Source organism: Diadema setosum, chromosome 8 (genome assembly GCF_964275005.1).
Source record: "Diadema setosum chromosome 8, eeDiaSeto1, whole genome shotgun sequence".
In the NCBI taxonomy this organism is placed as follows: domain Eukaryota; kingdom Metazoa; phylum Echinodermata; class Echinoidea; order Diadematoida; family Diadematidae; genus Diadema; species Diadema setosum.
The window spans coordinates 15686379-15710452 of record NC_092692.1 but is presented as its reverse complement, the minus strand read 5'-3'; the positions used below and the strand labels follow the sequence as shown (position 1 = coordinate 15710452).

At 38.7% G+C, this 24074-nt stretch overlaps 1 protein-coding gene across 1 annotated transcript; it reads right to left on the bottom strand.

Moving 5' to 3' along the window:
• Window positions 1-7172: 7172 nt before the first annotated feature.
• On the bottom strand, window positions 7173-8300 carry LOC140232090 (5-hydroxytryptamine receptor 1D-like). The gene has a single exon (XM_072312241.1). It carries the CDS (start codon window positions 8298-8300, stop codon window positions 7173-7175), a length of 1128 nt encoding a protein of 375 aa, XP_072168342.1.
• Window positions 8301-24074: the final 15774 nt, after the last annotated feature.

The following is a 24074-nucleotide window of genomic DNA, read 5'->3' as shown; positions in this document are numbered from 1 at the left end:
TATATATATATATATATATGTATATATATAATCAAATTTCTCATCAATATTAAGGCAAGAATTGTGCTTGAACGTACTAATAAATTACAAAAAAACAAAGTCCTAACAGAAAGAAACACATAATACTTTTGAGGGGGAGGGGTTTCAGAATACTTTCCTGTGGAATCACGGGATTGGGGGCACAGAATCTCTCGGATTTATCACGCGTGTAGCCCTCCGCCAAGAAAAATCCAAACAAACAAAGAAGCAAACAAGACGCCAAAGTTTAAAAAGTCAGGAGTAACGCAAAATGCAATTTGATATCTTGCAACTTGACAAAATTTTCAAATATGAGAGCCATATCATTTAATATTCGACGATCAGCGACGATAATAATACGTCATATATCGCAATGACGTCTGTAATACGATATCCTCTACATTGTGAGTGCAACATCATACTGAGGTGGTGAGCTCTGAGGAGGATCCGGCTGTTCAGACACGGGGACGGTCACCGACTGGTAGCTCGGTGGACTCACTTCTTGGGAACCCTCGAAGACACCTCGAGGTCGACTCGAGTCTGTTTCGGTGCCACCGGGTGAATTTCCCGTCTCTTGATCTGGATTTCTGTCGGATCTCGGGTAGAGGTGCGACCATGCATACGTAGGAAGTCTGTCTGAATCTGACGCCTGGGTTCTGATTGCTGAAGGGTCTGCCCCGGGAATTTCTGTCAGCTGAAAGTCCGACGCCCCACCGTCCAAACCACCGGAATTTAAATACTCATCCATGTTCCCCACGTCATCACTTCTTCTACGATACATTAACAGTCTTGGTGTGCTGTCCGTAGCCAATTGAGAAGTGTCTGTAGTTAAATCAATTCGTGCCCGACGACCTTCTGTTGCATGGGCTTCATGGGTTGCATGGTGATCCGAGTCGCCACTTCTCTCCCCCTGGGTACAGGTGCACAGAAGGGACTGATTGTTTCCACGTGCCCACGGATCATCATCGTCATCATCGCACAGACATCCATTTTCTTTGCAAAATTCATCAACGTCGAAGTCAGGACAGGGATCCCACAGACGATAGATGACGTAGATGAATGCAGCAAAAAGGGCGCTACTGACAGGGTACACAAGGAAGAATAAAATGTAAGAAAGAGATTCCCTCTTTTCGCACACCACTGTGGTTTCTACTGAATATGGATAGCCTGACGCTATCAAGTGTTGGAGTACGACGCTAACCTGATACTCAGCGGGTGCGGGCAACCAACAGAACCGACTTCCGGCTGTGACAGTGCAGTTTGAAATGGCTTCACTTGAGTTATAGAGATATTTAGTGAACGTAAGGTCTAGCGTTGCATGCAGTGTTTTCGACCCTCGCTGGTAACTCTCGCTCAACGTGAAGTACCAACGTCTGCTCGGATACCCAGTTGTGTTGAAGTGGAAGGTGGCCCTAGAGGGACAAGCTGGAAAGGTAGCCATGGCAACTACGCAGGATGGGCAAGGATCTTCTTCACCTGCCTCGACATCGTCTATCCAACTCCGCATGCTGCTGGAGTCGGCGAAAACCGGCATGTAGTAGGATACTCCAGTCCGGCCGTTGATAGTTTGTCCGCAGCTTGTGATCGACACTTCAGAGGATGTTGGCAAGAAGTAGAATAAGTATGTGTACTGACCGGCTTCCAAAGATATATTCTCCACAAAAGAATATGTAGTCGTGTCATCTTCGTAGACAGCACGTTTTTCGAAGGCCATCGCACTGACCATGACATCACGAGTGTCCGAGTCTCCGGCCTTGAGGATAACCTTGAATTCGGTGCAGAGTCGTGAGAGTCTTTCATCGTCGTTTTTCTTGTCCTTCAAGAGCAAGATTTCGTCTCCCTTTGACGTCACTGTATGGATGCTCTCGAAGAGGTGGTTGAATAGTGGAATCACGGCGGACAAAACTATCAGGACCATCAATGTGCAGAAGCAACATGCGAAATCTTTAACAGCTTTTTTGCACCGAGCAGATCTGATTGAGCTCGTGTTCGGCATGATGGTGTGGAGAACAACTTTACTCTATCACCGGGGGACGTCCGGCGCGATTGATACAGATTTCCGTGAGTGTTCTTTCCCCTAACGAGGATTTTTATGCAAATCAGGTATGTAGGAATCGCAGCTTAAATTATAACAGACGGAATAACAGCAATGCGAGGACGAAATATTGCACTTTGGACTTTGAATTTGTCACTACTGTGTAAACAACGGACCCGCAGTGAGAAATGACGACCGAAAATTTTCCATGGAAGGAGTGGGATTTTACCATCATAGCATATCAGCTGAAGGAATTGGAGGGGCAGGGAGAGGAAAAAAGAGCTGACCTAACGCTTCGAAGATATGTATATTCTTCAGCCGGATAATTCTTGATTGAAACCAAAATTTTGCTATAAGTTTGGGTAATATTTTCCACACGATTTTTAACAAGAATAAAATAATACCTCCAAAAATAAACATACAGAAGAATTATATGCGCTATTTCGAAGTGAGCGTTTATCATGGAAGTGAAGTTTGTCATCATATCACAAACGACATTAATGTATCCACCATACTGAATGAAGATGTTGAAATAAACACTACCTCAAAAAGAGTAAGGGACTATAACTTGCTTGAAGAAAATAGGACTATAATAGGACTATAGATGGGATTGTAATTAGTACTTTTCTTACAGCCGCGTCGTTACAAATTCCTGTGAGATAAGCTGCTTGACCGGAACCCTGCTTGGTAATAACACAACTGATATTTTTTGTTGAGTTCTGTAATCACGCTGGGGCATATTTCGGTGCTGTGGACACCAGTGTTCCGAAGTGTTAAAGGTCATTAAAAAGGGGGAAATTTAAACTTAATTCAGCCCTAAATGTAATATTACTCGGACTCGGTGAATGCAGAAATACCAAAAGCACATTAGTTGGACCATCCATTGAAAAGTCATTAATTTTCAAGTTAGGGTTAACAATCTATAATGTTCCGTCACGGCATGATGGAAAAGTTACAACAATGAATGATGTCTTCTTGAGTTCAACCATAAAGAATATACGTAAAGAATTAAAAAGAAAATGTCATTCTTACATAAATTATTTTCACTACTTGGTGCTGATAATAGGATAGTATTCATTCTCCTGCATTATGAAAGGAGCAATTATATGAAGTGCTCTTTCAAAATGCTGGAAAAGTCAAACATGTCGAAATCAACTTTACAGATTCTTTTAGCAGATCCGGTACTTTGACACCACAAATCGTGTGGTATTCTCATCAGGCGATCACTATGATAAGACGTTTACCCAACATTTTAAAGATTTAGAGTATTTGATCGGATTGTCTCCCCAAAGTTTACAGAATGATGTCCTTTTAAATATTTCAGCAAAATTGAATCGACATACAGTTTTGGGAAAGTGATATAAGTTAATTACTGGTTTTCGCTCCTTCGAAAGTTACAAAGGAAATGGAGTTAGCTGGTTAGTGAAGCGATCGGGACCTTTTTTTTTCTCACAACCTGTCAGTGTCACAGGGGACTTTCCTCTGAATGTGGGGAACGAAAGTCCTCCCTGCGACTGGGGTCTTTTCTATAGTCAAAGGTTGACTTTCTCTAAATGCAGCAGATTGTTAGCAGACCATTCACTTGTGCAACTACAGTGCCCCGAAATAAGTAGCCCGCAATCACACAGTATTCTTACAATATAACAATCAATAAGATTTATTATACTGGTCTCAAATTGTGGTCGTTTACAACAATAACACAGTACAAACTTGAATACAGATATCCAATTCCACTTGATCTTGAGCTTGGTTGCTCTGCTCGGTGGTTTATTCTAGAAGCTCCCGTGCTTGGTTGCTCTAGGTTGTCGACGATGCCCTGCCTGATGTAGCGGGTCGTCTCCCTTTACTTCTGGTCCTCTCTGGAACCGCAAACTATGGCTCTCTCTGGAACCCTAAACTTGGTCCTCGCTGGAACCCTAAACGGTGGCTCTCTCCCTGGAACCCTAAACACCATGTTAATTTAATAACATGATACCTCCCTTATAATTTGTGGTCTTTGTTTATTCCTGATTCTATTCATATAACTTCAACAAAACATATAATTATATATTCCATCATATTAACACTGATTAGCCACACATAATTTCCATAATAATGTTTCACCAAGGATCGTTATCTTTCAATGTTGAATAGGGGTGATTAATCAGCCCATTAAAATCTAAGCGTTGTTCTAATTCTCTATTCCTTTCATAATGCAATTAAAGTTCGGTTTGACATACAAACATCACACATACAATGCAATATCGGGAATTACATAGGAACTTACAAGGCATAAACAACTTCAATTAAGTGATCGTGTACTTACAACAGTTGTTGGTGTTTAAACTCGAATCCTCCTAGATTCTCTTCTGGACGGTCAGGCTGTCTAAGCCGAAATGCAACAATCCCTGAATCACACTGATTCCAAATAACACTCTGCTACGCTCTAACTTTGCAATCTCGAAGTACCGTAGCCTGGTCCTGAGTGTTCCGCAAATAATGTGGCATCTGAATTTTATGCCCAAACACTGCATATTTATACATTTGTTGGACCATAGGTCTCCATGTAAAATTAATTAAATGAAGTCAAGTGACTTCCTAGAAAGTTTTCATAAAAGTCCTGCCCCCTTTTTCTTATTGGTTGGCGTTTTCTGTCTGTCAAAACTTTCCTGAGTATCTCATTTTGCATTGGTCAAGTCCCTGCTTGACGTCATCACTTCCTGTCCACGGAAACCAAAATTCTTTGAAGTGGTCCTGTTTTGACCTAGCTAGAAACTTGTGTTTGACGTCGTGAATGACGTCCACATACCAGATAGTATGAGGCATACTACCAGGATACCCTTTCTTCCTCGTATTTTGACGTCATGTAGGATTTACTCATCCCAAAAACATTTAATTCCAAATCACTCTCTTTTACTTTGATTGTGCATCGCAACATCTCCTTATATGGTTATTTTGACGCAAGCTTTTATCTTTAAAACTGCACTTCTTTTGTAACCATTGCGATAACATCAATTTCTCACATGAGCTACCTAATAAACAGTAGTACAATGAGACAAATTATTACGTGACAAATACAAAATATGTCATATCATGACAGTCAGTTTTCCCATTTTTGGATTTCTTCTCTCTCTCTCTTTCTCTGTCCTGACACTTCGATTTTGTGTCAGGCATGCCCTTAACTTAGTTTCACAACAGTTTAGTATGGGGAAACACGCATCAATTATCATTGGATAGGGTTCTACTGTTGCAAAAGAAAGCTCTTCGCATTATTTGTAATACCGTTCCATATTCTCATACAGATCCTTTGTATTTTTATAACAAGATTCTGAAAATTAAAGATTTGTTTTTTTTTCAACTAGGGCAATTTATGTACACTTATAACAATAACTACCTCCCGTTTATTTTTAACTCCATGTTTATGCGTAACCGGACATACCATAGATATCCAACTAGACAGTCAAATCAATTTCATTTACCTTTATTAAGAACTGTGCTTGCTCAACAGACTTTCATTTATGCAAGTCCAAGATTCTGGAACTCCCTTCCCATGGACATAAAAAATGCACCGTCATTGAATTCCTTTAAAAGAGATTGAAAATGTTTCTTTTGAAGTTTTATAATGCAACCGAATAGATTTAATTTTATGATGTATTTCGTAAGCACGACATTATCTCCTCTTCTTTCACTATAGGCTACGTTCTCTTGAGGCATAGATCATTTTTACTGCTCACTAGTATTCCATACGTGCCCTCACGGTTAGTCTGTTCCGCTGGAAAGCAGATCGACACGTTATCACTTTCGAAAACGCTTGGCTACTTGCCTCTGTGGGCTTTGGTCCTTGGTGTATGCATCAAAATAATTTAGGGTTTTTTTTCTCTTTCTCTCTTCCTCTTCTCCCTATTTTCTGTTCCTTTTTTCACACTTTTGTTTTCTTTTTTTTTTTCTATTCCCGACTTCCCCAGTTTCCCGCACTCTTTGTAGTTGCAAGCTTTTCACCCCCTTTATTTCCCCCTTTTCCTCAGAGGTACCCACATGTTACAAGCACAGTCTTTTGAGTGGGTACCTCCACTTTTTTCCCAGAGTGTATAAATAGAGTGCATGTTTCTTTATGTACTGAACATGTAGACATGAACATTTTGGTATCCCTGTCTGGCTATGTATACATTATCAACGACTTGCATGTCAAATTTATTGTTTCTTGTACATTCTGTTGAGAAAAAAAAGTGAAAATAAAGTTTTAACTTGAATTTGAATTTGAATAATTATATTCCATTCATCAGCATCCTTTTGTCACTTGAATTCCTTTTGTTGTTGTTTTTGTTCTTTATTGTTCAAAGACAATTGCATGGTTTAGTGGGCGACCGTGCACTGGGGAGCTCACAGAAGCCACATATTGTCGGGCCTAACAATGCCTATAGCTACTGCGTGACATTTCGACCTCTTGACAAGTTGACTGAAGAAGAAAATATGAGTATAGGAGCATGGGGTGTCGATATTACGTGTTCTTACAATACTAATGTACTGCCTTATCTCGACTGATGGAGTTGTTGCGTGTTATTAAAATAAATTAAATTCCGTCACCATTGCACATGTTGAAGTCACAATATCTTGCGTTTGATAAGTTCAAACGACTCAGTGATCAGGTTACTAGTATTACAAACAAATAATAATCCTACTGCAAAGTTAAAACAATTTAGTATAACCTAAATTGATGCTCCAAACTTTATTTGAATCTTCTGCTATTTAGATAGTAAACCCTTGTCCAGGGTGCTCCTAGCTGTTTACACAAACAAGGTTATGACGAAATTTCATAACAACGGAATAAAAGTTCAGGTCCAAAAATCTTCGTTAAAGTCTATGGTGCGAAGTCCCCTCGCGTTATAACGAAATTTGAAAAAACTAAAAAAAAAAAAATGCCCGTCCCGCGGACTTCGTTATAACGGGAGTCGCCAGAAGTAATAACAATGCAAAAATACCTTTTTACATTACAACAGCAGATAAAAAACAGAACACTTCATGATATTTTGCAAAATCTATGTTCATAGTATCATTAAGTGCATTGACAAGTTGCAGGATACTATCAAATTTGGAATTCGATGGCTTTATAAGCATATCTTTTGAATTTATGATCACACAGTCAGTATAAACCTCCCTTGGAAGTAAGGCACAAGCGTCTCAGCAGACTCGAAGGCTCAGGAATTTCGTTGTATTTTCCTTGAAGCAAACACACAAACACGTGGCGGAAAATGGGATGCATGTTGGCATAGATGAGCGGATTGATGGCGCTGTTCAGAAACAACGGAATGAATGTGTAGATGTAGGCGTGCCGACGGACCGGGATGAGAATGCTTATAGAGAACGGAACGATGCAGACGAGAAAGGCGCAGACGATGATAAACATATTGATCGTCACTCTAGTTTCGGCGCGTTGCGTCTTCGTCATGATCTTCGGAAGTCTGGCTACCGACGAGTCACTCTCGCAACTCTCCAGGTTCTGCACTGAAGAGACTCTACTTCCGTTGCAACTATGTAGCCTTCTCTTTCGTTTGCTCACGTGGCGGTAGATTAGGGCGTAGAAGACTGCTATGACCAAGAAACAGAGGACAGCCAGCCCACCTGCCTGAGCGTAGCCAGCGATCCCATACTTGGCGATGTTAAGCGTGCAAAGCCTGTACATACTGGAGTAGCCAGCTTTACTTAGTCCGCTCCTGTCCACGATAATCATGATGACGATAGGGCTGATCCATACGAACGATAAGAAAAAGGCATTCCTCCTGGGAGTGAATGTTTTCACGTACATCGATTTGGAGCGCGTGACGAGTGACCAACGATTAAAGGCAATGAGCACTAGAGTGAAAACACTTGTGGCTGTTAGTGTGTAGTTCGAACCTCCAACAAGCACGCAGAGCGATTTCGGGAGCGCGCTCCCGAAATAACTGTCATCCAGCAAAGCTGCAACTTGCACCGGCATTGTTAGGCATGTGATGAGATCGGTGATGCTCAGATTTGTGACAAAGACGTTTGTGACGGTGCGAAGTTTCCGCGACAGGCAGACGCTGGCGATGACGAGCACGTTCCCAAGGACGCCCCCAGCGCTTATCAGCGAGATCACGACAGCGAGTGACATTCGCACTGTGTACCATTGGTCCGGGTCAGTAGCCGAACCCTTGGTCGAATTCGCTTCGGCATGTAATGGAACTGACTGCTGGGCGATCACAGAGACGTTAAAGCACCTCATTGGTGAATCCTGAGTGTGGGGGATCATTCCTGCTCACCTCGATCTTTGCATGCTCCTGTAGGGCAAAACATGGAAGAAGGATGCATTGTATAAAGGCTTACAGTCGTTATTCCGAAGGCTCGTAATTCCGATTATGACATAAGGGTCGTTCTCCGAAAACGAAATAAGGTTCCTCTTTCCGAAGTTTCGTTAGGACGCACTTTCTTTGCATTTTCCGATTAACAAACTGAATTTTATTTTCGGATAAACAAACATTTGGAATAAAGAACCTTTTATCATATTCGGATTAACGAACCTTTGGAATAACGAAATTTATTTTATTTTCGGATTAACGAGCCTTGAGAATAACGAACCTTATTTCATTTAACGGATTAACGAAACTTCTGAATAACGCACACCACCCCGGGTGTTCTGCGGGAGAATGGCCAAACTTAGCAACTCTCCAATGCAGTGTCTATTACATGAAACTCTATCCTTCTGGCAGGCTATTGCCTCAAGGCAAGATCTTATCTGCGATATACGGTGATGCATACAACAGAGGGAACATACATCATTTATTCTTCGTTGCGATAACAGAATACTGCGTGTAAATCTGAACAGAATCGGTTGCAAATTAATCAGTTCTTAATCAATTAATAAATTAATCATTCTGACTAAGATTGCCGATAAAAAAAAGAAGAAGAGTGGAACAGATTGGTCAAAAGACATTTACTACAGAGCTTATCTCAGGGTATTTCCAGGGTAGGATGAACTAGTTCCCAATATCCCACTACGCTACAGAACTAGAAACAATATTGTATTTCTCTCTTTGTTAAATGTTGTTAATTGCAATTCCCTAATTAGAGACTGCTTTACCCCCTGGACTTTTTATTTATTGCGTATGATGGTAATTCATCAAATATCAACGGCTCATCAAATCAAATCGACTCCTTTTTTCTGGCTCTTTTTTATACTCCGTAAGGCGGTTTCCTCTCATAATTCGATTTTGGTCTAGAAATAATTCTTTGATAGTTTTATGCACGTTTTTATAGTTATTTCTTTTTTGTTCAAGGGTTTTTAAACTAGAGGAGCTCTTTAGGAGCCCAAGTCTGTAACACTTCTGAAATATAAAGTCGTTACAACTATTAATCATCTTTGGTGAGGGTACCAACCCCAACAAAGCCCAACCTGCGGTGTGTTGTACTCCGAACCCCACCTGCCTGAATTGAGAGGCTTAATTATTCACTTTACATGTATGATTTGAAGAGCGCATTTGCTCCATGACAAGAATATCTTGAAAAGTATCTCGAGAAGGAAGGCGACGGAAATATGTCGAGAGTTGGTGGCCAAGATTTCATTAATGGGGAGGGGGACGTGGAGTACTGAGGGGATGACCAAATCATCATCGACATGCACGTACCAAGTCCGACGTTCTTGAGGAAATGTTTACTGAGCGCATAATGTGACAGTGTGTAATGCGCAAGACATGCAGAGTTTGCATAGTGCCAATTAATCTACGTATCTGTGTGTGTATGTGTTTGTGCGCGTGTGTGTGTGTCGAGGGGTGGGGTGGATGTGGGTGTGGGTGTGTGAGGGTGTGTGTGTGTGTGAGTGTGTGCCCTTCCCTGAATGTTGTTCTACCATGGTAATCATCATTCACCTATGGACCCTATGTGCGTGCATTTTGCCTTAAAGCATGTTGTTAAGTGCTTTCATACATGTTTCCATGCTGTGTTGAATTATGAATGTATACTCGTCGTTACTTCACGCACGTTACGCACCTTAAATTCGTAGTGCATTCGACATTTAAGGCATTGCTCTTCCACTTGCTTCATATATATACAACGTATATAGATATATATATATATATATATATATATATATATATATATATATATATACAGGGTGGCCCAAAAAGAACGGAACGTCTAAGATCTTTAATTTTAGCACTATTGTTTCTAATATGTCATTATTTTGCATACTATTGGAAAGGTCATTCTTTTTCCAATAGAATGACACCAAATTCTTTAATTTTGGTTAATGCGTTATGATTTTAACACCATTTTCGTCAACCCTTGCAATTTTCAAAATGTGATCATTTTGCACTCTCAGAGATACCGAAACCAGCGAGAATTCGGCTTGCCATAGAACCAGTAACATTCACAATGTGCGGAATGTGGGACGGACGGTGTTATTGTGGTCAGGCCGTCTCCTTCACAATGGTAACGGACAATGACAATCATATTCCACACATTGTGAACGTTACTGGTTCTATGGTAAGCCGAATTCTCGCTGCTTTTGGTGTCTCTGAGATTGCAAAATGATCACATTTTGAAAATGGCAAGAGTTGACAAAAACGGTCCTAAAATCATAACACATTAACCAAAATGAAAGAACTTGGTGTCATTCTATTTGAAAAAGAATGACCTTTCCAATAGTGTGCAAAATAATGACATATTAGCAACAATATTGCTAAAATTAAAGATCTTAGGTGTTCCGTTCTTTTTGGGCCACCCTGTATATATATATATATATATATATATATATATATATATATATATATATATATATATATTCTAAAACACACACACACACACACCGCAACCAAAACAAAACGCTTTGAAAGAAGGGCTGGAGGCAACTGCACGCAATATCAGAGAGAGAAATATCCAACAAATTTTCAGATGAGCCTTTCAAGAAGCAACAATAAGAGAAAAAAAATCTCCCCTCCACTTACCTGTAAATCTCTTCTTATTCGTTGCTTCCCTCCTTTTTTTTTTCCCCAGATGAAAACGGGATATCAATCCCTCAGCAAAATCAATATGTAAGATTGGCTAGGAGAAATGCCAGCGGCGGGAATACACGTCTCAGACAGGCCTATGCACTGGACTCTGTAAGAAATCATACAAGAGGACGGATTCATATTATAATCATAATGTGGTATCGAAACTAAACAGGTGGATACTGAATAGGAGATCGTGTGTTCGTTTGTTTGTTTGTTTGTTTTTTTTTTTGCGATTCTGCTGTATAATGCCAGTGGTGCGCCACCTGATGAACACGATACACCCAAAACCACACAGCAAACACAAAACGTCGTCGTCACAGAAATACCAATTATTCAGAGTAAATTTGATAGTTCTCTGCGAAGAAGTCATCCCAGGCCCGGATCACTTTACCCAACGTATATCGATCGACAATAATCTACTGTTACAGATAATTTACCAAATGCAAGAAGCAAACAACTACACAGTGTATAAAAACAAAAATCCAAATGACCTCTCGCTCATTGTTTCATTTATAAAGATTATTTATTACATTTCTTTTCGTAACAAACGAATTAACTTTTCCCCAGAAAGACAGACCCATACTTTGCGATCGTTTATGCTAGTAGGAGTATCATCTTAAAATGGAAAACATTTTGGATATTCTAATTCACGAAGTTTACAAATTAACTTTATCAGGAAAATCGCATTATAGAAGATCGATCGAAATAGAAATAACATTAGAAAAGATATAAAATTTGAAAATGATACATGTCTCCACTACTTAGTAACATTGGGTGCATCCACACACGCAAAGAAGGGGCTGTGACTCTCTCATCGGTTTAAGCACAAGGCTGAAAAAAAAAAAAATCTTTGGTCGATATTTCAGAAAAATACATCCCTATATGAGTACAATTGTATATCAACTCACATTATTGCCACTGTCTTACTTATGCAGATTAACTGCTTCAGTGATTGCACTGTTCTACTCAGAGGGCATTGAGGATCAGTATTATCCCAGGATTGCCATGGCTCCATTACATATACTACGCGTTGTATCGGCAGTTCCAACATTACTGTTTCTTTTGTAATGAATTTTGCGTAATTTTTCAATGATATCACTTATCACAATTACCTCTTGGTTATTCAAAAACACCTTTTGAAATCCAACTGCCACGCAGTGTGGCATTATTGATCAAGTTTTTTTTTTTTCACAATATTTCTTGGTCGCCCTTATTCTATAAATCTAATTTCTCGAATACTCTGTTATGACTCCAGTTTACGAAATTAGTTAGAAGCTTTTCAATCAAATAGGACACATTTTACCAACATACGGCTAGAAGTTCAATTAAACAAGTCATTTGAGATGACAGTTTTAGTGACATCACACACGTTGGTAAACTGGAAGGTATGACATAATATTTAACAACATTATTTGTGAGTCATCAAACAAAGTTTCATGTGGTTACCCCGAAGGCGCCTTCATGGTCATTACAACATGACACTTAAAGAGGAAATCCACCCCCAAATCAAATAAACTTCAAGAGAAAGAGAAAAAGATATTCCCTACAGAACGATACAAAAACGACAAAAATCGGATAAAAAATAAGGAAGATATGACGTTTTGAAATTTCACCTTTTTTTTTCAGAAAACATTTCTTGACCAGTCCTTATGAATATTCAAATCAGCAAGTTGACGATGTCATGCTCTCACAACTTCTTATTCATTTCATATAGAGAGATAACAGAAATCTCATATTTTAGCCGTATAGATATAAAATTTGCCTTAAAACCACCCAAAATAAAAAAGAACAAATGTTAACTCTGATATATCCTGGTATAGGAGCATGTTTTACTTGTATTAGCCAAAAATAACAATTTTTCTGAATTTCATATACATGTATAGTATACAAACATGAAAAATTGTGAGGGTATGACATTATCAGCTCGCTCATTTAAATATTCGTAAGGACTGGTCAAGTAATGTTTTCCGAAAGAAAAAAAAATGTGAAATTTGAAAATGTCACATCTTCCTTATTTCTGATCAAATTTTTCTCATTTTGTATCATCATTTTGTAGGGAATATTTTTCTCTTTCTTTTGATGTTTACTTATTTTGGGATGGTTTTCTTGTCACTTACATACACTAGACAACCAAAACATTATCAGAATTGTAGTTAAAGGAGGACCCACCTCTATCTCTCTCTCTCTCTCCCGCTCTCCTTTTTCTCACTACCCTTTTCTCTTCTCTGATGCAACATCTCAAATACTTTCATGTCTAAAATGTGCCTTTAGCAACAAGACGGGGGGGGGGGGGGTGAAAATCAGGGGGATTACGCGAGTGACGTCACACTCACTTATGTTCCAAACAACCTTTGTAACTATGTTCAATGTATATGCCACATGACTGCCAGCGTTCAAGACGGCCAAAACATTCGTGCTTTTTTTTTATCGACTTCGCTAAACTGTTCCCTGATAATGTTGCTCCTATTTCATGGCGCTCTCAACGTTATAAAGCTCTCCCCGAAGTACGCTCCCTTTTATACCCGTCGTAATTTGACCTTCATTGGCAGATCTAGCCCGAAGATGAAGCTATCATCAGGTTCGAGCTTCGCCAGCAAAGAATCCCACTGGATTGTTTTGCTGTTGCTTTTCCTCTCACAGTTGTGGCAAAACGCATTTGAGAAATATTGAGGAATACGGTTCAGAAGTCTCCTCTGCATCAGTATTGGTTCACTTGCTGGGAGCGACAGTTCGTTGAAAAAAAAAAAGTCAAAGAATCGTTGAAAGTGGTATCATGAATCCCCTTTGTTTTTCCCCTCAGTGATAAACGTACATCGCAGTGTACAGCGATATTCTCAATAGAAACATAGTGAAATCTCATGATATAAATACCTTCACTGAGTGAATATTTACAAGGCATATCATGTATAGCGGATGTAAACAATATTATTTTGAAATTAAGAATGCAGCAACCGACTTTCCGAGTATTATAAACGATATTATCCTTATTCAGGTATTGTTATCTTTAACAGTACGTCATGTGCATGTATCACTCTTGTCATTGTTATTTCTACAAGTATTTAGGCTGATCTGTTATGACTAATATCATCAACTTTTTTGTTGTTATATTCATTATATATCATTTGGTGTTAAATCACTAGCAAAAGACAAGCGTAAAATTATCACATTTATACATAGTAGATGCAGCAGAGATATGAGAAGTTGAATAGTGGCAACACATGCATCGGTGATCACTATTACACTTTATTATGAAGAGTCTCATTGCAAAACGGGTTACCTCCATTCGTGCCACTTTGAGATATTTGCGATTAAACTTTCCACATAAAGAGAGAGAGAAAAAAAAATGATGAAAAAAAAATATGGGATATTTTTAGCCACTATAGGTTAAGGAATATTCCTTGTCTAACAAGTAAGGTGTCATTGGGAATGTTTTATTTTGCTCTATTTGATGGTAGACTTACTTTATGTTTTAAAAATGGTGCATACAACGTTTTGCCATCAATCTCATTATCTTGTCATAGCTATTTTCGTTCCGGTTTGGGTTTATGTGGGTGTCGATCCCTTTTTTCCTTGATAGTGAGATTTGTGTCTTTAAATTCAGGGTAGAGTATTCTCATTTTGGTGGACTAAATGCCGCTCATCATGCTCATGGAAAAGGAACTTACATATAGTATATCATACGCGAAGAAAAGCCGCGTGATAGCTATGCATCTAATGTGCCATGACAATCACGACAATTGCCACTTTGCATGACAAAATGTCCCCCAGGAAAGCCATGCGTTCCACCATAAATCATTATGTATTTACGAAAACTGTCGAGTTAGCTTTTGATGATGTCCTTTCCCATGGCTCATACAGTGGGCGCGCCAAGAGTAAGGCAAGCCTGTAATGAGTCAAGTGATGAAATATTAGTATAGAGTTGTTTTTTTTCGTGTGTGTGTGTGTATGTGTGTGTGTGTGTGTGTGTGTTATTTTTTTTTTCTGGTTGTCAATTCTCGTATATCATCCAACGGTGTGAGATATACCGCTTGGACAAAACATGGATGGTTTACTCTGTACGGGATACAAATAGACCTATACGCTACTTGACTTCATAATGATGTAACGGTAAAGCCCTGATTTCCATCATACATTTCCTAACCGAAATGACATAACAAAAAGAAACAAAACAAGCAAACTAACAAACATAAAGAAAGAAACATAATACGGCAATCACAGGGAGGATGAATGATTTGGGAAAATTATAAACCGAATTTTTAACTCATTTAAATGTGAGAAATGTAAACACTTGCCCATCATTTGCGAATTTCCTTTTCCGATTCTACAATAAAATTGATTTCCAACTCGAAGAGTCTATTATCGTAACAAATTTAGGTAGTCAATAGCGAAAATGGACCCAACTTTCGGCGCCATTGCTTTATTTAATACATTAGATAGAAACCCAAATAATTATGTGGATTCAAGGGTGAATGCAGGAACTATCAATAGAACACAATACACAACAGTGATGCTTGAGGGAAATAGGACAATGCGCAGCTATTATCATTATTATTATTATTATTATTATTATTATACTATTTTTGTTTCGGTGTCGCCCCTCTGGATTAGAAGACTATACATTTCATGATGTAAAGAAAACATTGCGAGAATTCAACTTATTTTCCCTTTTCTAACATGATAAAAGGGCACTTGACTCATGTGTTTCAGAAAGCATGGGGAATAATATTACCAGTATCATATGCCAGTACAGGTCAGGGGAATGTGTACTTTTCATATGATATAAATGAGAGTTTGTGAATGTATACATTTTCCTTATATCATGATCCTACAATGACGTCACGAAGTGTAGTAGTATTTCGTCCAGTGATAATATGGCGGGACCGAAACTATAACAATTCATAGATTCAGTATGGGTCGGATTGTTCGGTATTCCTCAATCTTCACTGATGTGTTTTACTAATATTATTGCTGAATTACTTCAGATCCACATACAATGTACACGTTTCTACTTGGGTTTCGTACCCCTTTAACATGTTTAACACTTGCGCAGCTGCAGCAAGAGTTAAGGCGAGTGTGAATCTTTTTTTTAAATGTCAGCTAGGGAATTAATTTTCATTCCTTTTCGATCAGTTCTTAGGCTCACAACAAACGTATGATTACAGCCAAAAAAGGACATTGAAACCGTACGTCTTAAAATAATTCCTCACCGGAACTAAATCAAACCTCTTCCTGGACCGTGGCAAAAAAAAAAAAAAAAAAAAAAAGCAAATCGACCCACCGTAGATTGAAATGAATTCTCCTGAGCTCCACATGTCTTAAAGGCGTACTAAAATTTCGTGATGAATAGCATTAACCTGAAACTGTTCATCCCTCTTTTTTCCCCTGGGGCTCCTGAAAAAAAGGTCTCTTAGCATTAAGAAAATTGATCTGTGGTTCACTGTAAAGAACAAAAAAGGCGTTTGGATTTTGACGGCGTTTTATTTATTATTCTGTGTTGTTTTGCCTTTCTGCAAATAGACACACGGGGGAGGTAGAAAGAACTAGAAAAGTGCAGAAACATCAACTTAAGCTTGCGATCCTTACTTGCCTCTTACCATTCCTTTTCTTCTTTTCCTTTTTGGTTTTGTTTCTTGCTTTTTTGTTCTGCACAGGGCTGATAGATCGGCTGGAAAACGAAATGCTTTCTTTATCATCACTTTCAATACCATCTATGGTAAGAAGAACTTATCTACAGGGCGTCAGCGAGGTTTGCTCAACACGTGTTTTCTCTTTTAAGTCCATTAGGTCTTGTCTGCTTATTTCGTCCGCCCATCGAAAAAAAAAGGGGTCCAGTTTCTTGTCTTTGTGAGAAGTGAGATGCGCTTAGTGACGTGCAAAATGCTAGCTCATCCGAATCTCATTAGCTAACCAATGCAGATGACTCTCATCGCGAGAGCGAGCGGCTTTCCTTCTGAGCCAATAAACCTTCCTGCCCACAAGATCGTTCAGAAGTATCTAGATGTTAGCTAATCTAATCGGACAGTGTGGTCGTGGTCAAAGAAATACAAAACAAAATTACAATTAAATCTGCACTCTACGCCTCGGTCACTAACACTTTCATGATTTCCACCAATTCTAGGCTTAATGAAATGATATTGCTATGTATACCAATTAACGAGCATTTGTATATACTTGTACTCCCACAAATGTAATCTGTTAGAGGAAGTAGATTGCGTAACTAGAAACAATTTGTTGTTAATTAGTGTTATAATTTAGTGCTAGCATTCACTGTAGATACAAGACGATTACCGGTATTTGATGATTTAATCAAATTTCCTTTTCCATTGGTAAGTCTGATACAATTGCATAGCATCCTGCTAAAAAACTATTATAAAACGATTATTTTTACTTTTGAACGAGGAATAAACGGACACTAAGAACATGACGGCATTCGGACACAAACGTTTGCAACTGAAATTGGATTCGAGAACCAACACCTTTATCAACTCAGTTTCCTCACAAGCACATGAAAGATCTTTTAAACTGTTATTATGTCTCCCTCTCCTCACTGATGACGACACATACACACACACATAACACACACACACACACACACACACACATACACACATACACACCAACGCCCAGGTTTCACATAATCTTATGAATTTGCTATACCGAGTAAAAAGAAAATCAATATCATAAACGAAAAATAGCAGTTGGCATATTGCATTCGTAATCAAACCAAACCAAAACAAACAAACAAATTGAGTAAAAGGATGAAATATATTTGTTGGTGATGATCGTCTTTTTCTTTATCATCATCGTATACTTCTTCCTCTTCCCCTGAAAGAAATAATCTGTTTCCCATGCTCATGAAGATTCAATGAGATATCTACTTTAAAGGGGAAATCCAATCCAAAAATAAGTCAGTCTGATAAAATAAAGTAAGATCTTACGAACTCACCGGCAAAAAATTGACTGAAATCGGATGAAAAATAAGGAAGTTGTGAAATTTTGAAGTTTTGCTTATTTTTTCAAAACAGTTCTTCTAACAGTGGATATGAATATGCAAATGAGTGAGCTGACCATGTCATAACCTCATAATTTTCCATTGATAGTGTACAAAAAAAAAATGACGAAAATTCAATGTTTCTGTCATTGAAGTCTAAAACATAATGTTACTCCTGGTTTAATAACTTCAAAATAGTGATCAGTTAGATATATCAGGATTTGAGCTATGGGCATAATTGCGTTTGAATGAAAAACTGGAAATTCCAAAAATTAATGCACAAACTGTATGGCAAGTTGTGAGGATATGACATGCTCACTTTGCCATTTGCATATTCATCATTGACTGTTCAAGAACTGTTTCCTGAAAAATTAGCGAAACTTCAACATATCATAACTTTCTTATTTTTCACCCGATTTTGATCAAAATTTTACCGTTGAACTTGTAATAGTTTCATCCTTCTTATCAGCCTAACTTATATTTGGACTGGATTTTCCCTTTAATAAACACGAGACGGACCGGTTCACCGGGTTTACGCGCCCCTGCTCTTTGAAGTAAAGTGAAGTGATTTACAATGCATCCGTGAGTTGTGGCTAACACACAAGAGACTTTCATTTTACAAATGTTTTACGTCCTATCAGAGGGAGACGAGTGCACTTCCTCTTTGTAGAGACAAGATTACTTTAAAAAAGTAGATACAATAAAGAAAAGAAAAAAGTCGATGTTGTGTTGCTACTCAGGCATAAGAGGAACCACGCTTGAAAGGAAAATTTCCACGAATGCAGCTGGACTCGAAGGGTATACCTTCATGGATGTTAAAAGGATATTTCTGCATACCCATGTTCTCTTCCATAGTCGAAACGTTTTTGCTTCTCTTTCGAATTTACATCTGATGAATTCGTATATATTGAGAACTAGACACGGCAAATTGAAAACAACCCATAAAAATAGTATGGATGGTACTGCGGAGCGTTTCTTTAGCCCGCCATGGGCGATCAGGAGATAAAGGCAGAAATGGTGTCTATCCCGAAGAAATCGGTTTCAGCTGAAAATGAAACGATTCAATTCATTCCAGCTGCAATTATTGTTATTAATGATGTCTTTTTATGCGTTCCAACACACGAACGATATTATGTACTCGTAGGTATACCCTGAAGGGAAAATATATTGCTATTAGAATGACAAAAGAACAAGGATCAGCACAAGGAAAGGAGAGTATTAGATTAATCACTGAAGGACAGAATGGGTTCCAAATTGTTTAACGACGAAAAGAGTACAGACTAAGAAAAACAAAGATGACGCGAAATGGCGAAAGTCAAGTAAGCTTCAGAAGACGTCATTTCGCAGCAAGAAACGGAGTAGAAGTACTGACGAATATAATAACCAAATAATCACAATCGCAATTGGTATACTTACTTTTTATTCTTTTATTTTCTTTCTTTTTCATATAAACAATGCACAAATTAATTTATTACAAGATAACACCAATTTCATTATATCAACATAAATTCCATATTGTCAATATTATGAATGAAAAGAATTGTGTAGGCCTCTATATACAAAAGAGGAAAAGAAAAGGTAAAAGGAAAAGAACAAAGGCACCCCCTTACCCCGCCACTTACACATACACATACACACATACATACACACATACATGCACACACACACACACACACACATGCACACACGCAGTCACACACACACTCACACACACACTTAAATAACAATATACACATGATCATATCGTCACTAGAGATGATCCTGATGACATCAACATCAAATAAACGATTATGATATCAATAAGAATAATCACGAGAAATAAGGAGAACATAAGACGACGAAAAAGAAGAAAGAAATCAAGCAGAAATAGTTGCAGTGATCATGGGTTAGTACAGGCAGTATCAGGCAGTGTGTCAGGTGGTAATAGTGTATAGTACTCGTAGTGGTAGTAGTAGTAGTAGTAGTATAAGTAGTGAGTAGTAGTAGTAGTACTACTACTAATATTGCAATGGTAGTAGTGGCAACAGAATTATAGCACTATAGTATGGTAGTATAGTTGTATAGTATAGTAGTAATGGTATTAAAGGTACTACTAGTACTGTAGAAGTAATTTAAAAGAATATTACTTTTTTGCTTTTGTTATTTTCAATAATCATTGTCATTATTGTAATGATATTGACGGACAAATAATGTACAATAATGTAGAAATAGTAATTAAAGTAGTATAGAAGTAGTAGTAGTAGTAGTAGTAGTAGTGGTGGTACTAGTTAACACTAATAGAAGTAGCAGCAGCAGTTGTGATAGCTAGCAGTGAAAAAAGTGAAAGTAAGATGGCTTAGCAGCAGCAGTTGTAATAGCAAAGATGAATGGTATATTACATCTCCTTCAAGTTTTCTGTAATGATATGCTCCTCTTTCTCTTCCGCGCTCGGAAAATGTCTAATGTTGATGGGTGTTTGACGAGCAACAATAATGATCACATTCACATTGCACATTCATTTTACTCCATGGGCAACATTGCAGTCGGCTTCTTTTCCACATTACGACCGAAGGATCGTGAGGAATGGACGCTTTCAACGCATGCACATCGACTGCACGAAGCACGGGAACGCCTTTGACGACATGAATAACAGAGCAGAAATCAAAGAAACTGAAATAATGCTATACAAATCAGTCGTGAATTTTCTTTCAAGATAGAATTGTTTACCTTGTGTAACAATAAAGATGTGAGACCGAATATGTTTTGTAGACACAAACTTCCTGAGAACCTTGGATGTGACGTGATGTTTTCTCCATGCGTACTTTCCTTCTTCGTTGTATACGTTCAGGCAAGAGGTAAACACGCCTCTTTCATTTCTTACTTGGTATCAACTTACGCACAAACTTAAAGAGCGAACACATGTCGTTATCTCCTCAAAGCAATAAGTGCAAGCTAACAGCTTTACGGAAATATAGTAAATTAAGGTTTACTTTTTGGGGAATTTAATCTTGATCATAATCTCGTCTGCATCAGTAGATACATCGCCTTGGGCATTTGACATTGTATCCGCTAATGTCAACGAGTTTATTAGATGGCGAAAGTGTCTTAATGTAAATGAATTGGTCATCGATGGGACTGATAATACATGCAGATACAGCGTTTCTGGGAGTTGAAATTGTTTTTAAACAATAGGGCACTCTAAGAGTACGATGCGCATGTATTTGAAAGCGGGGTATGGCAAAAAAAAACAACAAACAAACAGAAGTTGTGGCAAAAATATCATACACAAAGGCATCGATATGAATTAAGGAAAGAGCAACTACATACTAAAATGGATTATTCTTACTTGACTGTTGCGTGACTTGCGCTGTCGATCTTGCCCATGTGCCCATTGATTAGAGCGCTTGAGGTATCGATGTCCCAAGTATTTCCAGTGTGTAAAGAAACATGACCGAAAGCAAGATGAAAATAACTGCTTGTTTGCGAAATGCCGACTTTGACTTGAGTGTATTGGTAACACGATCGCTCGCCGCCCGACCAAGGCGTTGCGCGAAATCCCGGATGAAAATCAAAGGAGTCGGAACCCGTCGTGCTGGGCGTTGCGTGCGCGTTACCCTTTTGATGCGTCCGAATGTGAAGAGAGTAGTTGGGTCTACATCGCCATCAGCATTTCATTAGTTGGTTCTGCGGGGGAGGTTTTACGGTGAGTGGAAGAGTAATTTATAAAACAAGAAACGCATAGAATACACGTCACACGTCAGTGAGACAAAATCCAATCAGTAAATTTATGCAAATGAATGCACATGGTCGGAAAATGTTGTTAGTCATTGTCTTTTCATATAAGCTGTCATCTTAATTGGAGCTTTCGTTGGTATTTTCCCTTCGTATTTCAAACTATCAAATATTCCTTGGGACGGGATATTGGAAATGAGATGTCAGACTGAAAGAAAGATATTATTCAGAGGGGTGAAGGTTCAGACTCTTTTCTTTCAATAGTGCGTGAAGAAAATGATAACATTTCCGGCACATGACACCATCCATGTTATCTAAACCGTAACCATGGCAAATTCGTGGCGGCTTTCATGAAGCCGAAGTGAATTCAATCCTAATCCATCTCGCACGACTTCCCCTTAGTCGGATTAAAGACCTGTTATTTTATAGGTGTACATAATCCGCTCTTCAAACACGTAAAGTGTACGTCTCTTAATGACTTCCCGCAAGGACGGGAACTTCCATGGAAGAAGTCCTAGAATGTCTGAAGAGCTCAAAACAATCCTAGACACGCAAGTTTCGACAACATACGGGCTTAAAGAAAACCAAACGCCAAAGAGAAATGTGGATTGAGTGGAAGCAGCAAAATTAGTAAAACGCATCTCTGAAATTTTTTAGGAAAATCGGACAATCGATGCAAAAATCATAAAAAAAATATGAATTTTTAAAGTTTTGGTGTTGGAATCGCTGAATGAGGAGACCACTCGACGTTATGACGTCATGTGTGGACAACAATTATAAAGAAAATATTTAAAGAAATTAACGCGCTTTCACTTTTCTAGCTTAATGAAAAACACTTTACTAACAGCTTTCAGAAAGCAGGGGAATAATTACTACCCTTAACATAATGTCAGTATCAAGTTGATGGAATGTGAAATCTTTATGAAAAATGAATTTTTGTGTAATTTCCTCTATTATTTTCTTTACATTGTAATGCATACATGACGTCATGGACTATAGTAGTCTCACCATCCAGCGGTGTTAACACCAAAACTTTAAAAATTCATAACTTTTGCATCGATTGTCCGAATTTCCTTTTTGACGCGCGGACGTTTGAGACGACGAGTGCGCTGGACGTTCTCCTCTCCCCTGCGTCGCGTTGAAAAGTAGCTTTAGATTACGCTGGGACGCAACGTATAGAAAATAAAATCGCGCCCCCATTATGATCAGTGCATGAAGTAATTCTCTACGTCGCAAACTGTGCGGACGTAAAAATAGCCCAGTACGCGTAGTGAAAAACTCAGGCGACGCAAGCTAAAAATAGATCGACTTGACGCGCTCTTCTGCGCACGCTCAGAACATGTTTTTTTCCCTCTGAACGTCCGCGCGTCTAAAATCTAAAGCTCCCTAATAAATCGTGCCCACAAAATTACATACCTAGTGGGAAGGAAATGAAGGTAGCACTTCGAGGGTAAATAGTCTCCGAGTACGTGCCACCTTTTTTTTTTTTTCATCATGCATGGGCTATTTAAGATATTTTCTGTGAAATCTGGAGGTAAAACAAACTAGGTCTTTTCTTAAATATCTCATCAATCTGCCTATATAAACATGATAAATGGTTCTTGAACTTCCCGTCCAGCGAACTGCAGAGGCATCAAATTGTCTTTTACGTCAGATTCACCAGCTTATCTATAAGATCTTATTCTAATGCACAACCATCAAGTATCAGGAGGAGGAGCTCTACAAACAAACTCTTCATAGGAACTTCTCTTAAGGAGATTATTGCTCATAATTGAAGCACTGAATAACATCTTGAAGAAGTAAGTATGAGTAGTGTTTTGTTAATGATTTCCCCGTGGCTTTCAACAGTGTCATCAGATACTTCAATAAAATTCTATTACGTAATACTCGTATATAAGTCTTCAGAGGTTAGCATTTCCCAGGTGTTTAAGGCAGTGAAGTCACATAATGAAATTCAAAGTAGGTAAAAATTCCAGGCAGTCCCAGTTGGTTATAAATACCCGTGTCAGTGAGCAATAAGCATCTTTTTCCAAGTGTGACGGCAGTGAATTATACCAGGGAGGTGAGACACCTCCCTGATTATACATCTCAAACTCAAATGTCTAGTGATCAGGAAGACGACGCTACCTCTCAGCCCCCATCCCCGCGGGGAGATCAGGGCATGGAAGGCCGCCTTGAAGCTCAACTAGAGAGACCGAGATACTCTCCCGCTTCATGGATAGGGCGGCGGCACACCTTGGTAATGACAAACGGCATGCGAGCCATGCCAGCTGGTGCAGGAGAGCGTCTCCTCCCGGCGATTAGTCCGGACATGCGAGCCATGTCCGCGGGGACA